This window comes from Salvia splendens, chromosome 17 (assembly GCF_004379255.2).
Source record: "Salvia splendens isolate huo1 chromosome 17, SspV2, whole genome shotgun sequence".
In the NCBI taxonomy this organism is placed as follows: domain Eukaryota; kingdom Viridiplantae; phylum Streptophyta; class Magnoliopsida; order Lamiales; family Lamiaceae; genus Salvia; species Salvia splendens.
In genome coordinates this window covers 28116251-28132207 of record NC_056048.1, presented here as the reverse complement: position 1 = coordinate 28132207, position 15957 = coordinate 28116251, and the positions used below count along the sequence as shown (strand labels likewise).

At 36.5% G+C, this 15957-nt stretch overlaps 2 protein-coding genes and 1 long non-coding RNA gene across 5 annotated transcripts; all 3 read left to right on the top strand.

Moving 5' to 3' along the window:
* Nucleotides 1-1052: 1052 nt before the first annotated feature.
* LOC121774639 lies at nucleotides 1053-5544 on the top strand. 3 transcript variants are annotated; one of them, XR_006044960.1, is made up of 9 exons: nucleotides 1053-1329; nucleotides 1411-2106; nucleotides 3153-3285; nucleotides 3365-3536; nucleotides 3608-3677; nucleotides 3836-4140; nucleotides 4251-4521; nucleotides 4682-4965; nucleotides 5176-5544. It is a non-coding gene; the product is annotated as an uncharacterized LOC121774639 (long non-coding RNA). The 3 variants fall into 3 exon arrangements; XR_006044959.1 differs by having other exon boundaries at nucleotides 3814-4140; XR_006044961.1 differs by having other exon boundaries at nucleotides 3608-3723; nucleotides 3814-4140.
* Nucleotides 5545-6853: 1309 nt separating this feature from the next.
* On the top strand, nucleotides 6854-7691 carry LOC121773296 (non-specific lipid-transfer protein 1-like). Its single transcript, XM_042170127.1, has 2 exons — nucleotides 6854-7288; nucleotides 7536-7691. The coding sequence occupies exons 1-2, from the start codon at nucleotides 6942-6944 to the stop codon at nucleotides 7543-7545; spliced, it is 357 nt and encodes a 118-aa protein (XP_042026061.1). The 5' UTR covers nucleotides 6854-6941; the 3' UTR covers nucleotides 7546-7691.
* Nucleotides 7692-9312: 1621 nt separating this feature from the next.
* LOC121773791 (non-specific lipid-transfer protein 2-like) lies at nucleotides 9313-10301 on the top strand. Its single transcript, XM_042170708.1, has 2 exons — nucleotides 9313-9867; nucleotides 10159-10301. Exons 1-2 carry the CDS (start codon nucleotides 9533-9535, stop codon nucleotides 10166-10168), a joined length of 345 nt encoding a protein of 114 aa, XP_042026642.1. The 5' UTR covers nucleotides 9313-9532; the 3' UTR covers nucleotides 10169-10301.
* Nucleotides 10302-15957: the final 5656 nt, after the last annotated feature.

Genomic DNA, 15957 nt, shown 5'->3' with positions numbered 1-15957 from the left:
AATAATGTTGAGAAGACAAAAATGGCCGGGACTCCTAATGGCGGACGAAGGGAGTACGAGAATTTGACATAAATTTATTTATTTATGCTATCCAAAAAAATCCACTATATGTGAGTGTTCAAAAAGCGACAACTTTTCCCATGCAAAATATGATAGACATCAAACTCCATTAATTCAGTAAAAATTCGACCAAAATATGACAAGGTGTGTCAGCTTGAAAAACTAATCAAGAAAAATTTTATATTTTTCTCAAGTGACATCAAGCTTAATTAGAAGACTTGTACAGTGTATCTAGATACCAATATTTGTTGTATAAGTATGACGATATTTATGAGAGATTTAGTGTGAGAGAAACAAAGAGTGAGATATGGAGATAAAGAATGTAGTTGTTGTAAAGTTGAATGAAAGTGTAAGTGAGGAACAAATCGAAGATTGCATTAAACAAATCGAAGATTGCATTAAACAAATCGAAGATTGATGTTCTGAGTTATTTGATTTAGAAGGAAAATTTGTCCTTATTATATATGAATACTAAGTAATACTACTCTGGAATATTATCTGTCACTAAATTGAGTTTAGTTGGGCCATATCTCCTCCCTAGTGGGCCAGATCCATGAGATCAATCAAATTGGGCTTTGTCTCAAGGCCTACAACCAACTAATCGAATAGAATAATCAGCAAATTGATCAAATTCATAATTATACAAAAAATAAATATTAAATTATGAAAAAATCAATTTTTCTTCACTGTTTTATCAGTACATAAAACATAGTCTTTTGGTGACATACATAATGGTATATTTCATTTAAAAAATTAATAAATAATGAAAAAATACATATTCAAATGAAGCAACTTTGTTTTCGGTATAATCAAAAGGGAGTGACGACACTGTATATACGTATAAAACAATAGAGAAAAGAAGACACTTGATAAATTAATATTCTATTCTCGATCTTATCGAACTGGCCTAAATTAACAAGATCTCATTTTGTTAGGCGTGATTATATACGTAGACATACATGTAGCCACCAAATTACTCACTAGCTATTATCCTTCACACGACTTTTGGTTGTTGTAGTTATAGTGTAGTGGTAGTGAGGAGGAACCTTATCTCCAATTTGCCAATATATATACTTGTCCTATTAAAATTAAACACATCCATACAATATTGTAATAGAGAGAGAGAGAGATGGCAGAGGGAAAGGGAGAAGTAAAGCACATATTGCTTGCAAAATTCAAAGAAGGCATAACCGAGGAAGAGAAAGAAGAATGCATCAAACGGTTTGAAAAGATTGTCCACCATTTCCCTTCATTGAAGTCCTTTAAATGGTACGTACTACCCAATTTTCTTATGTAGAGATTCAGTTAAATCTTTTAAATTGAGATTGTGGTGTTTACATGGCATGGCAGGGGTGAAGAGCTTAGCGTTGCAAATTATCAACAAGGTTTCACTCATATCTTTGACTTAACATTTGAAAGTGTCGAAGGTGTTGCACACTATCTTTCCCATCCAGACCACCTCGCTTACGCCCAGTTTTTTCTGCCTCAACTCGACAACTTCATTTCTGTTGACTACACACCCAAATAAATCCAACCCTTAAATTATGTTATTGTTTTTAAATAAAACCTGTCATATTGTTGAATCTTTATGTTACTTTTAATGCCAAGGTATTGCACCTCTGTTTAGTGGCTATTCTTTATTTGTCGTAGTTTAGCAAATTAAATGAAATTGCTCCATCTAAAAGAAAAAAAGTAAAATTAAATATTGAGCTAACCATTTGGGGAAGGATATTGAGTAACCACACAAAAATTTAAATTCATAAAACTTAATTTCTTCACAAAATTAAAGAAACAGAGCCATTCGATTCAATCTTCTTCAATAGAATAAAGAAAGAAAAAAAAAGTGAAAAAAAGAAAGGTTGGTAAATATACAAAAGATTTCGAAGAACAATGACCATTTAATTATTCCGGGCATGATTATTAAAAATAAAAAGAGATTATGATTAATCCCAGAGGTGGGGAAGAAGATCGCAACAGAGAAACCGCTTCTGCTTCATCTTCTAATTTGGATTTCAGATTCAGCCAAACTCTCAGGAACATTCAAGTGTACTTTTCATTTCCACAAATTTTTTTTCACCGCAATTCCTCAATTTGGTGCAATTTCGTCTGATTTGAGCTCCCATTGTGGAATTATCTCGATAATTTCAAATGGGCTTCGTCAAATTTATAAAAATGAGCATGTGATTTTGGGCGAGATTCGATTAATATGGAATGTGTTTGGATCTAACCCTTCATGTTGCTAAATTGTAAGATCGTGGCAATGCTGTGTTTAAAATTGTGTTTGAATGCTGCAGCTAAAATTAATGTTTAGGAGTTAGAAAAATTTGAACTTTGACTAACAATTAATGCATTTTTATTTGATTGAGATTTGAAATGTTAATTCAGCTCTAGCTATATGTATGAATAATCAACCTTAGCTCTGTGTATATAATTGAATAGATTTCTACCTTGTTTTTCTCTGGCCAAACTCTCCCAGCAACATAATATCAATATTCGGATGTTTTCCATTGTAATTAGAGATAATTGACTCAAAATACACGAATTCGAGCCATTTTTGGTTTTGGACATGAACTCTCAAATCGAAATTGACATGCTACATGGAAAATCAAGATTGCCATTTGGATTTTTGGTTTAGGAGAAAATCCAGAAAAGGTAGCGTTTTTTTTGTAATTTGGGACAAATTCCATGTCAAGTTTGATTCGTGAGAAAATCTAGTTATAGTAAAGTTCATGTTGGTTTTAGAAGGTACATTTTAAATTTCATGTCAAATCCTAGGAAAAGAGGAAAGTTCGTGTTTTAAAGTTCATGTATGTGGAAAACCAAATATGGCCCAAAGTTGGAGTATTTGGGGCCAATTAACTCTAGTAAGTATTCATCTCTGTTTCTCTTGATATACTAAATAGATATAAGCCATTAGCTTAACTTCCCCCAACCTATTGGTTGGAGGGGAAACGTCTTACCACCTAAGTTGCACTCCTTCATGGTATATATGTATGTGGAGTCTTAACATGCTCGTGATCCATGAGTCACTTTAATCTTGACTTACCTGTTGTCATCAAGATCTAGTGATTGTATGGTGTCTCGAGATGCAGGTTACTCAAAGGTCGCAGTTTTCCTGGTAGCATATCAATAACAAGGTGTTTGGATCCTCTTGATCCACTAGGTGACAGAAGGTTCTCAGACAGTGATGCTGGCCAAGTGAGACAAACAGATACATTGACTGAGGTGTCTTGTCTTTCAATACCTTTTTCATTACTCTAATGTTTGAATCTTGGCTGAATATGACTAGTTTGTCTTATTTTAGGAAAAACCCCAAAACCGCAGTGGTTCAAACACTGTTTCGTTTAGTGACCATACAAACACTTCGAATATGGGTAGCAAAAACATAATGATTCTGGAAATGGGTGCAAGAGCTACGGATTCTGCAAGGCTGATGAAGTTTGCTAAGGAATTATCTGAGCCGACGTTAGCTATAGGTACTCTACTCTTGTGTTCTGTCTGTATATTGCATTTTTGTGGATGTATAATTTCAAGTGTATCAATGCAGAAAACTCCGTGAACTAGCATGGAGCAGCGTGCCCCAGTATCTGCGTCCTACTGTATGGAGGCTTCTCTTGGTATGCCCGGTTCCTTATACACTCCATTCAATACATCTTTGACAATGTATGGTTAGTTCATGTATTTAGTGCTTGCGTTTTAAAATTCTTTTGGTGAAATTCGGTATTACAAGCATAAAATATTAACCGACAACAGGGATATGCGCCTTCTAATTCAGATAGAAGGGAAGCCGTGCTGAGAAGAAAGCGGGAGGAGTATCTTGATTGTGTCGCCCTACAATATGATATTCCAGATACAGAGCGCACAGAGGAAGAGATCAACATGCTTCGTCGGGTTTTTTTGCTTTGACCAGATTTTATTCGCTTCTCCTTTCCATACATAATCTGTCATTTCGTGCTTCTTGATGATGGATTCCTGGCGTATGTGGTAGATTTCTCTCGATTGTCCCAGAACTGTTCCTGATGTCTCTTTCTTTCAACAAGAAGAAGTCCAAAAGTCACTCGAGCGAATACTTTATAGATGGTTAGATACTTTCATTGGCACTTATTTTATCTTTATTGCATTTTAAATATGCTACTGATAATCTCTTCTGCGTCATCTATTTGTATAACTCTCGGGTTTTCCCCTTCCAGGGCTATACAACATTCAGCTAGCGGTTATGTGCAGGGAATAAATGACCTCGCGACTCCCTTTTTGGTTGTTTTTCTATCTGAATACTAGAGGGATATGTCGAGACATGGTCAATGACTGATTTACCTCCTGAGAAAATGTTGGACGTAGAAGCCGACTGTTACTGGTGTTTAACAAAGTTGCTCGATGGTATGCAAGATCATTACACGTTTGCCCAGCCTGGGATTCAGTGACTTGTGTTTAAACTAAAGGAGTTGGTTGGAAGAATCGATGGTACATCCTTAACTTTATTTTTTCATAAACGTACTTGCAAATTGCTTTTATCCGTGTTGAGACGGAAAAATCGACTTCCTCCATCCATGTAAAATTGCTTTCTTTTACATGGTGTGCAAATTGTTTTTATTGACACTGGTTTCTTCATTTGAAATTATAGAACCTTGTTCAAAGCACATGGAGCTCGAATTTCTTCAATTTGCTTTCCGATGGTTTAATTGCCTACTTATACGTGAGGTCAAAGCCCGTGTACTCATAACATTTATTAAGTGCTCCATATATATCTTCCTACATTGACTGCGAAAGGGAATACCGAATGCTAATGAAGTTAGTTGTTTACATATTCCATTTGATCTCGTCACTCGCTTGTGGGACACTTATCTCGCTGAAGGGGACGCCTTGCCAGATTTTCTCGTATACATTTACGCCAGCTTTCTTCTAACAGTAAGCTAGCTAGACTTGAAAATCCATACGAATTTTCATCATATATATCAGTTGTTTGGTTTCTTGTACTAATCTAATCTACCATCCGATGTAAACATCATCCGTTAGTGGCTTCAGAAAACGCCTCGTGATGCATAAGATGCACGGTTATTTGATTTCTTGCACAGTTAGTTATGAACGAAGCTTAGACGACGTGTTTGCTGTTTGCAGTGGTCGGATACTCTACATAAGCTCGATTTTCAGGAGATGGTGATGTTTCTTCAGCACCTCCCGACTCATAACTGGAACCATCTGCAGCTGGAGACGGTGCTTTCGCGGGCGTATATGTGGTACACCATGTTCAACCACTCTCCCAGACATTTAGCTTGCTGAATATAAATATATATATCTTTATATATATATTTCATTTGATTTAATTTCAATCATATTGTGAGTTTGGAATGTGTTTCATTTATGTTTGTTAGTTGTTTCTGTGAGATTCAACCTGCATTTCTTTTCTCCTTGTTGTATTCAAGTTTATATATACCTTTGTACAGGAGTTTTGAAAGTATAAATTCCTAATATTGTTATACTGTCAAACTATTTTTTTTTCTTTTATTTTTAAGAATTGAGATTTATGTTACCTTGGTGAATTATGATCACATTTAAGGAGGGATCAAGAAATTAATTGGGATGTCTTGAAATGTAGTCTACTTCCTCAATTTGAGTTGTTCTAAACTTTCTTCACTAAAATTACTTTATTCAATGTTTGAAATTGTAAATAAGGATAGAACAGAATAATTATAAAAAAAAATTATATTTTTCAAAAAGTATTAAATTTATATCTACAGTTAAATATTTTTCAAATCTTTTTTTATCTTTAATACTCCATGTGTCAAAGTGGAAGTGAATTGCTGGGATTGACAGATAATATTTAAAATTATTACTACAAGACAATAAGATTTGGAAGTCTAGACTACAAAATTAGCAGCCTATCATTAATCAGTCCACCGGCAATTGAACATACGTGTAGCTTTTGCATACATTAATACGTCACAAATCTCAGTTTCATCAATTACGCAATAATCCATGCATATAATTATTGTTTTTTTATATAAAATTATTCCTCCATGCATGGGCCAAATCTGTTGCTACGTCAATTTTAAATTTAATTTTAATAAAAGAAGACCACTAATACTTCATTGTTTATATATACGGTGATTTGAAACTCTGACTTATTGATTAGAGAAAAAATGCCATAATAACTAAGATGTATTTTATTGTCTGGATAACTAGTTTAATTTCAGTTCGTAAATATAATGTTTAATGTGTAACGTTTCGATGATCGATATGACTCACTACTTAGGTTAAATTATCAATACAGAAGCCGTCGGGTATTTTACAATAAAGGGAAAAAGATTATGATATTCCTTTTAATTTAAAGATTTATTTAAGGATGATTAGTACTTTATTATGAATGATCAAAAAACTTATACTAGATTTTAATTTTGCAATAAAGTGAAAAAGATCATATTCTTTTTGCAAAATATAGTACTGTCAAATATTGATTTACATTAAATAAAAATCGCGAATTCAACAACAATTAGACTATTAAACTTGACAAAAATAGTTTAGATTAGAGATCTATCACATGTCCAACCTTGTTTGATTTATCAATCCTTAATTTTCCAAAAGCTCCATATTGGCGTGTCACAATTCCATTCCCTCTTCATTTGGACTAATTTGGCCTTTTTTTCCACAAAATAATTTGTGATTGACATATGCCAACTTCTATTCTTCCAACTACATCCACAATAATTCAATTTCAACATTTATCTAGTCACCCCAACTACCTAAGCATCCCAAATTAAATAAATCCACCCAAAATCCCCTCTATATAAACCCTACACTCCACACTCAAACACACACACCACACTCCCAATCTCAACCCTAAAAAATCACTTCCACTTTCAAACACATTTATAATCAACAAAACCATGGCCGGAGTGATGAAGTTCTTGTGCTCGGTCCTCATCGCGGCCGCATTGATCGCAGCCATTGCTCCTCCGAGCGAGGCCGCGATCTCATGCGGCACTGTGATTTCATACCTCCAAGCATGCCTCCCCTATGTGACAAATAGGGGCCCGCTTGGGAGGTGCTGTGGCGGCGTAAAGGGTCTTTACGGCGCTGCCAAGACGACGCCGGACAGGCAGGCCGTCTGCACCTGCCTGAAATCCCTCGCCGGGTCAACCTCCGGCGTCAACTTTGGCAAGGCCGCAGGCCTCCCCAGCCAGTGCGGTGTCAGCATTCCGTACAAGATCAGCCCTTCCACTGACTGCTCCAAGTAAGCAAATTCTAAGTTTTTGCAGACTCGAGCATTAATCACTCTACTACTAGGTCAACTCACATTTTAGACCTGAGCTAAGTTGGTAGAATATATGGGCGAAATAAAGATTTAATTGAGTGGAATGTGAAAAAAAACTGTATAATAATAATAATGTGTATAATTCACAAAACTCTATAGCAAAGTTTGACAAAATTAATTAATGATGGTAATCTAATAATAATATGTTTAATGTTGTGTTTTGCAGGGTGAAGTGAGGATCAGTTGTATTCTGACAGCCTAGCTACGTTGAAGTACAATGAATAAAACAAGATATTAGTTGTAACATTTAATGGTTTCTTTCCATTGGATAAGATGAACCAATATTTACTTTTATATTATTAATGAGAGTGACTTCTATTTATATCTTTGACTATGCAATTTTCGAGCCACTTAAAATAGTGATAAATAATTTTCTTATTTATTACAAAAAGATCATAATACTCTAAAATATTCCATAAGATAAAATTTCAAGATGAAGGTGACCACTCAATATTATGAAAAACTTGTCATATATAATAAACAAAAGGGTTAATTGCCTTGAAAATTGCAAAGTTTGATCAAATTATGGTACATATCGCATGATCAAGGACGGAGATAGCACTGGACAAGCCACCGCTCCAGCGGGGGCTTGGCTGGTGCCGGACCCAGTATCCTCCCCGCCCTGGCCGCCATCGTCGTTCTGCAACCGTGCGTGTGAGAAATTTGATTTGGGAAAGAAGATAGTCTTACTGAGCTATTAGTTATATTTTATGTTGGGCTTGGGTCATTAGGGATTAGTGATTGGAAGGAAGCCCAAATTTCTACGTGTCTAATTAATTAGTATATTAAATCTTATTTATACAGCTTCACATTATTTAGAAGGTCAGATAATAAATATTCTATCATATTCCAAGTTTCCACACACCATTTTTAGTTTAATATTTTTGTGATCTTCTTCTTAATATTATAGTGTATACTTTATTTATGATATTTATTTAGTCTCTTTTTTATATTCATCTATTTTTTTCAATATTATGAATATTTATATGCTACTGCTTTTTATACATATTATTATATGTTATAGTGTAAGTTTTGAGACAATTACTTTATTTTTACTATACAAATATTGATGGTAAAGTTAAAGACCTCTCTCTCCCATATACTATAGTAGAAGAGCATATAGAGTATTCAAGTGATCCAAATATCAGTGAAATATTTTTTTGAAATTTTTTTTGATAACAAGAATATTATTTATAGTTTAAAGTCATGCAGATCCGTCTATACAATTACTATTATTTAGTGTCTCCTAAAAACTATAAAATATTATAAATATAAATAAAATTAGATATTTTAATATTATTTTAAAATTCAGCACATGCTTCCTTAAAATCCTAGTTGATTAAAATTTAATTGACAAATCATGAAGCTTTAACAGTTTGTCTCACGCTGATTTTGTCCGGGCAAATGAAATGCTGAGTTGGCGTGCACCCGTAAAATCTTAGAAAGATGGATGAATATTGCCTCAAACGTGTCTTAATGGCGACTAAACGATGTTGTTTTGAGCTATGAAATTTGAAAAATAAAATATATAGTGGTAAGATGAAACAATTGACTTTTCAACATTTCTTGATTTTTTATTAAATTTTAAAAGGAGCATAATATACCAAAAATATTCTGTTTTTCGAGATTTAATTGACAATTAAATTTAAGCTAAATAAAATCCATGAAAATTATTGTTTTCAAACTACTCGAATTAAATAAAACGAGAAGTGGAGACATTTTATTTATTCCGGATTAAATATTACATAAGAAAATGACAAGGATTTTTTACAAGGAATATTAATCCGAAATATAGGCTGGAAATAAACAAAACGTAGACCCCTCTTCATTAAATGAACACGAAATGTCTTCCACATATTTCATGCACCGACGATATAGATATTCATCAATGTTGATTAATTAAACGTAGACGCCTCTGCATTAAAGTAGCCATGTCTTGTGTAATGCAATGATTTGAACGCATCTGTAGCCTCTCGTTCTCCTTTACAACTATGCTTTGAGCATTATTGTCAAAATGCAGCAGTATTCTTTTGGCCCTTTTCTGTTCGACGAAATGCGTAAATGAATGCTCTCTTCATTTGACTAATTTGCCCTTGCTTCCCCAAATCAAATAAATCCACCAAAATCCCAAACACTACACTCTCATACACAAATTAAGTTGTGATGAAGTTGATGTGCTCAGTTCTCATCGCGGCCGCACTGATCGCGGCCGTTGCTCCCCTGAGTGAGGCCGCGATCAGTTGCACGGCGGTGATTTCATACGTCAGACCATGCAACCCTTATGTGACTGGAAGGGGTCCGATAGGGTCCTGTTGCAGCGGCGCAAATCGTCTTAACGCCGCTGCCAGGACGACGTCAGACAGGCAGAGCGTCTGCAACTGCCTGAAATCCGTCACCAGGGGATACTCCCAAGCCAGCTTTAGTAGGGCCGAAGGCATCCCCCGACAATGTGGTATCAACATTCCGTACAAGATCAGCCCTTCCACTGACTGCGCCAAGTAAGGAAATCCTAAATTTCCGTGTTTTTTAATTATATACTCCCTCCGTCCACGATCAAAATTAATTAGGATATAAAATTTTGTTTTTGTATGAATATTATTAAAATAATGAAATTATTACTAGGACGTTGTTGAACAAAAATTAAAATTTTTATTATTAAATTAATAAAATTATTAGTATGACGTCGCTGAACAAAAAGGATTATTGTGGAATAGAGAATCTCATTTACATTTTATAAAATTATTATAAATAATGGTGATCTAATAAATGTTTAATGCTGTGTGTTGTAGGGTGAGGTGAGCTGTGATCATTTGATGAAGATTTGTGCTGTATTTTGACAACCTACGTTGAATTACTATGTGTGAAACAAAATATTGGTTGTAAATTTGCTTGTTTCTTTCCATTGGATTAAATGAACCAAGATTATTATTAATGAGAGTGACTTCTATTTATGCCTTTATCTATGCAATTTTCGAGTATTGTGATTACTAATTTTCTTATTCATTACATAAATACAATAATACACTAAAAGATTTAGTATAAAATAAAATTTCAAGATGAAGGTGACCACTCAATAATTAACCCCAATAACACTAGTTCCGACATATGGGACCGACATAAATAAAACGTAGGCCACTCTGCATTTAATGAACATGAAATGTCTGCCACATATTCCATGCACCGACGATATATGATATGATTAATATTGTTGAATATTTGGTGGACTCTCATTTGGGCTGGTTTAGTTACTGGCTCATGCATTGCTGATTTGGGCCTGGCCCAAGACTCATGACTTCCACTCCAGATTCAGCCACGTGTTCTCCCACTCCGATCATGGCTCTCAGCCGTCGGATTGTAGGGTGTGCTTGTTATGTGTGTGAGTCTCCTGATTCTCTATCTCATTCAATACTCTCACTCTCTCTCTTCGGATATCTCTCTCTCTCTCTCTCAGAGTTCTTTGACTCTTCTTCTTCTTCCCTTCTTCTCCGACGATTCTCTGGTGATTCTGTGTGATCTTGCACGGTTGAAAGTGCTTCAGATCTTGCTACAGTAATAGAGGAAGCAACTATTTCGGTTGCTGGAGTTGGGTGGGAACTAGGGTTTCTGTTTGGAGTGTTTCTGTGCGAGGTTGTTCTCGAACGGTGTAGATCTGAAGTGTAGGAGTCGGTTAGGCCTGGAATCTGGAGTGTGAGGTCAATCACCGGCAGATTCAGCTGTGCTCCTTTGGATCTGTGTTCTGGAGAATAGGCTTGTATCATCGGCGGGTGGCTGAGCCGTTGATTGTTGTTTTCTTTGTGATTTCGTTCGGTATTCTGCCTTTATTGTACCAGATCCGTTTGGATCTATTACCTTGTGATACTAACAAGGTTTTGTTGAGTGTGCAGGGTTATTGATGCTTGTCTTGAATTGATTAAGCACAAGGACTTAGTCTGTAATAGCTATTGTGTATCTTGACTGTAATAGCTAGATCTTTTGTACATATCAGTCGCTTGGTTGATGGTTTGACTGAGCCATCTTGTAACAAGACCAAAGAGGTCTCGGTAAATAGTGAATCCGGAATTCGTCTGATCCCTACAGTGGTATCAGAGCCACGGGGGGACGATTCCGGCACGCCGAGTCGCATTAAGGAGGTGGGCAAGTGGAACCCTCCCTCGAGTAGGGGGTTTGCTCTGGTAAATTGGCTGTGACTCTCTCTGTTTTCTTGTTTTTCCTGTTTAAAGCCACCCTAGGTTTGGGCTTTTGCTGCTGGTAGTAAACCTTGGCAAGGTTTTAGGCTTATCTGTGTTGTTTTCTCTGTGTTTACCTGCTTCCGTGTTTGATTGTTGTTTTATCTGTCTCTCTGACCCCTTATTACCTGGCCACCAAGCACATATACTGCCTAAGTGACCCCCTGCGCCCTCCAAGAGTGAGTGCTTGCGATCTGGGATAGCCTTAGCCAGTGCTGCTCGTGACAGTCAGGGATTTGGGCTTGACCTGTGTGTATGGTGTTTTTTCTTTTTGTTCTTGAGAAAATTTTCTGTTCAGATAGCTGTTACTGCCCTCTGGGTACTTGACTTCGTGTTCTTTTGTGCTCCTTCTGTGAAAATCTGTGTTAGGCCCTAGCCTGCATGTCTCTTTTCCCTATTGTGTGCAGAGTTGTGTGTTCTTACCTTGCTCACTGTGTTTTGGCTGAATTGATGTCCAAAATGTCTCAGCCCATTGGTTTGGTTCCTTTTAATGGAAAAAATGACTTTATGATTTGGAAACAAAAATTGAAGTGTATTTTGATTCAGCAAAAGGTTTTCAAGTCTGTTGATGGTACTTTGTCTGATGATGTTTCTCCTGAAAAGCAAGATGAAATGAATGAGTTGGCTAGAGCCACTATTATTCTCAATTTATCTGACTCTGTGATTAGGAAAGTTGATCATGTTGAATCTGCCTCTGAAATGTGGAAACTCCTTGATACTCTGTTTACAGAAACTTCTATGTCCTCAAGAATGTATTTGCTTGAAAAGCTGTTTAAATTCAAACTTGATTTGTCTAAGGATATAGATGATAATGTGGATAGATTTCAGAAACTTGTGCAAGACATTAAGAGATCAGGTGATAAAACAATTGATGAATATACAAGTATTGCCCTAATGAATGCCATACCTGATTCCTATAGTGATGTAAAGGCTGCCATTAAATATGGCAGAGACTCTGCTCCTCTTGATTTAATAATTAGCTCCCTTAAATCTAAGGAACTTGATCTGAGGGAAAGGGGTTCTGACAAATCTACTGCCAATAAAGTGTTTAATGTTAGGGGTAGGTCTAATTCAAGAGGGGGATATGAATCAAATGGTGGTTCTAATAACAGATCCAACTCAAGGAAGAAATTTAGGTCCAGATCCAGTAGTAGGGACCCTAAATCCTTCAGAAAATGTTACAATTGTGGAGAAACTGGACATTATAAAAGGAATGTACCAAGCCTAAGAAGAATAAGCCTCCTCACCATAATAATAACAGCTCTCAGATTGAAAACATTGCCAGTATGGTTAAGTATGAAACAACTGACAATGAATCTGTGTTTATGGTGCATGATTTGTTGAATATCAATGCTTCCCCTATGTGTCCTTATACCTTAAATGACTGGTTATGTGATTCTGGTTGCACTTTCCATGTAAGTCCCTTCAAGCAGGTGTTTTCTGACATGAAGCCTGTTTCTAGCACTTATGTGTCAATGGCTGATGACAAGAAATGTGAAATTCTTGGTATTGGCACAGTGTGTTTAAAATTTAGTAATGGCTATGTGCTTAATTTGAAGGGTGTTAGATATGTTCCAGATCTGTGTTATAACTTGATGTCATGTAATGCTCTTGAAGGTTCTGGTCTGAGTGGGAAGTGGGGGGATGGCTGTATGAAAATCTGTAAAGGTTCTATGTGCTTATTTAAAGCTCAAAAAAGGTGTGGTTTGTATGTCTGCAATGTTGTGCCTCTTACTTGTGAAAAAGCATCTGCTAATGTTGTAAAGTCTGACAAAATTTTGCTATGGCATAATAGGCTAGGCCACATGAGTGAGAAGGGTATGAATATTCTGAAAAAACATGACATTCTAGCTGATTCTGATGTCTGTGGTGAATTACCTTTCTGTGATACTTGTGTGCTTGGTAAACAACATAGAGTATCTTTTCCTACACCTGTCCCTGCTAATGTGAGTAAGAATGTGCTTGAATATTTGCATATGGATGTTTGGGGACCTGCTCCTGTGTCATCTCACTCTGGTTCTGTCTACTTTCTCTCTGTGATTGATGATTTTTCAAGGAAAGTGTGGTGTTTTCTGATGAAACATAAATCTGATGTGTTTGGAAAATTTACTACTTGGAAAACCTTGATTGAAAACCAAACTGGAAAGAAAATCAAAGGAATCAGAACTGATAATGGTCTTGAATTTTGTAATAACCAATTTGATGACTTATGTGCTGGGCATGGTATTAAAAGGCATAAAACTGTTCCTTATACTCCTCAACAAAATGGAGTAGCTGAAAGAATGAATAGGACTTTACTTGAAAAGGTTAGATGCATGCTTTCTAAATCTGGTTTGTCAAAAAAATTTTGGGGTGAAGCTTTGTTGACTGCTACTTATCTGGTAAATAGGTCTCCCTCTGTGCCTTTATTGGGGCAGTGCCCTGAATATGTGTTTTATGGAAAACCTTTGAACCTTTCTCACCTAAGAGTGTTTGGCTGCTCTGCTTTTGTGCATACCAAGTCTGACAAACTTGAACCTAGGTCTAGAAAAGGTGTTCTCTTGGGTTATCCTGAGGGTGTTAAAGGGTATAGGATCTGGCTGAGAGATGAGCCTGGATTTAAGGTCATTATCAGCAGGGATGTTGTGTTCAATGAGCATGACTTTCCTTGTCTGAGGTTGACTGATCCTTCAGCTCTAGAGAGTGTGGACAGTGACCCTCCAAGTGAGGAGGAGTCCACAATTTTACCCACTGATGTGGAGCATCCAGTGGATGCTTCAAGTGAGGTGGAGCAACCTTTTTGGAACTCAGTGCCAGCCTATAGTCCTAGTGACACACCTAATGAGGGAAATCTACCTGAGGATAATGTTAACAATGTGGCTTTACCTGATGACAATGTGCATGCTAGTCCTATTAGGAGTAATGCTCCTGTGCCTGCTCAGAATGTGTTAAACAGTCCTCCTGGAGTTCAAAATGTCATTGATGCACCAAATTTGAATGACTATGTGCTTGCTAGGGATAGATCCAGAAGGGTGAATGTGAATAAACCTGCTAGATATGTAGGGCTAATTGCTCTCATAAACTTGGCTTTCAATGTGCATGAATCTGATGGGGATGAGCCTCAAACCTTTAAGCAGGCTACAAAATCTAAATTCTGGGCTAAGTGGCATGATGCTATGATTGAAGAGATGAATTCTCTGAAAGTTAATATGACCTGGATCCTTGTACCCCTGCCTCTTGGTGCCTCTGTTGTTGACTGTAGATGGTTGTATAAGCTAAAGAATGAGGTGGAGGGGCTGAGGTATAAGGCCAGATTGGTGGCTAAAGGATTTACTCAACAAGAGGGGGTAGATTATACTGAAATATTTGCTCCTGTTGTTAAGTTTACTACTGTGAGGTTAATGCTTGCATTGTGTGCTCATTTTGATTGGGAATTAAAGCAAATGGATGTTAAAACTGCCTTCTTGCATGGTGATCTTGATAAACCCATATACATGAGACAGCCTGAAGGTTTTGTAGATCCAAAGTTTCCTAATCATGTGTGTTTGCTGAAAAAGGCTCTATATGGTCTAAAGCAGTCTCCTAGGCAGTGGAACATTAAGTTTAATACTTGTATGCACAATTTGGGCTTTGTGAGAAGCACTTTTGATGCTTGCTTGTATGTGAAGAACCTTGGTACTGTTCCTGTGTTTCTCTTGTTGTATGTTGATGACATGCTGATCATGGGTCCTTGTTTGAACACCATAAGTGCTGTGCAAGCTGCTTTGAGCAAGAATTTTGACATGAAAGACTTAGGGGATGCTCAGAAAATTCTGGGAATTAATATTTTCAGGGATAGAAAGAATTATACTCTTGTTTTGCATCAAGAACCCTATGTGTACAAAATTCTGAAAAAATTTAACATGTATGATGCTAAGCCTGCTTCAGTGCCCTTAGCTGCTCATTTTGTGTTGAGTAAAGACCTTTGCCCTCAAACTGATCTTGAAATCAATTCCATGAAGAAAGTTCCCTATGCTAATGCTATTGGATCTGTTATGTACTTAATGGTCAGTACTAGACCTGATATTGCTTATGCTGTTTCATGCTTGAGTAGATATATGTCTAATCCTGGTCCTGTGCATTGGGAAGCTTTGAAGTGGTTGTTGAGATACTTGAAGCATACTGCAAAGTATGGTTTATGCTATTCTAAGTGTGAAGAAGGTGTTAAACTTGCTGGATATGTTGATTCTAACTATGCTAATGACAGGGATAAGAGGAAGTCCACCACTTCCTATGTTTTTACTGTGTGTAGGTCCTGCATTAGTTGGAAGTCACAACTGCAACATATTGTTGCCTTGTCTACTACTGAGTCTGAGTACATTGCTATCACTGAAGCTATGAAAG

Excerpts from the sequence above, each read along its gene's own strand:
- LOC121773296 (XM_042170127.1), top strand. The coding sequence starts at position 6,942 with ATGGCCGGAGTGATGAAGTTCTTGTGCTCGGTCCTCATCGCGGCCGCA.
- LOC121773791 (XM_042170708.1), top strand. The coding sequence starts at position 9,533 with ATGAAGTTGATGTGCTCAGTTCTCATCGCGGCCGCACTGATCGCGGCC.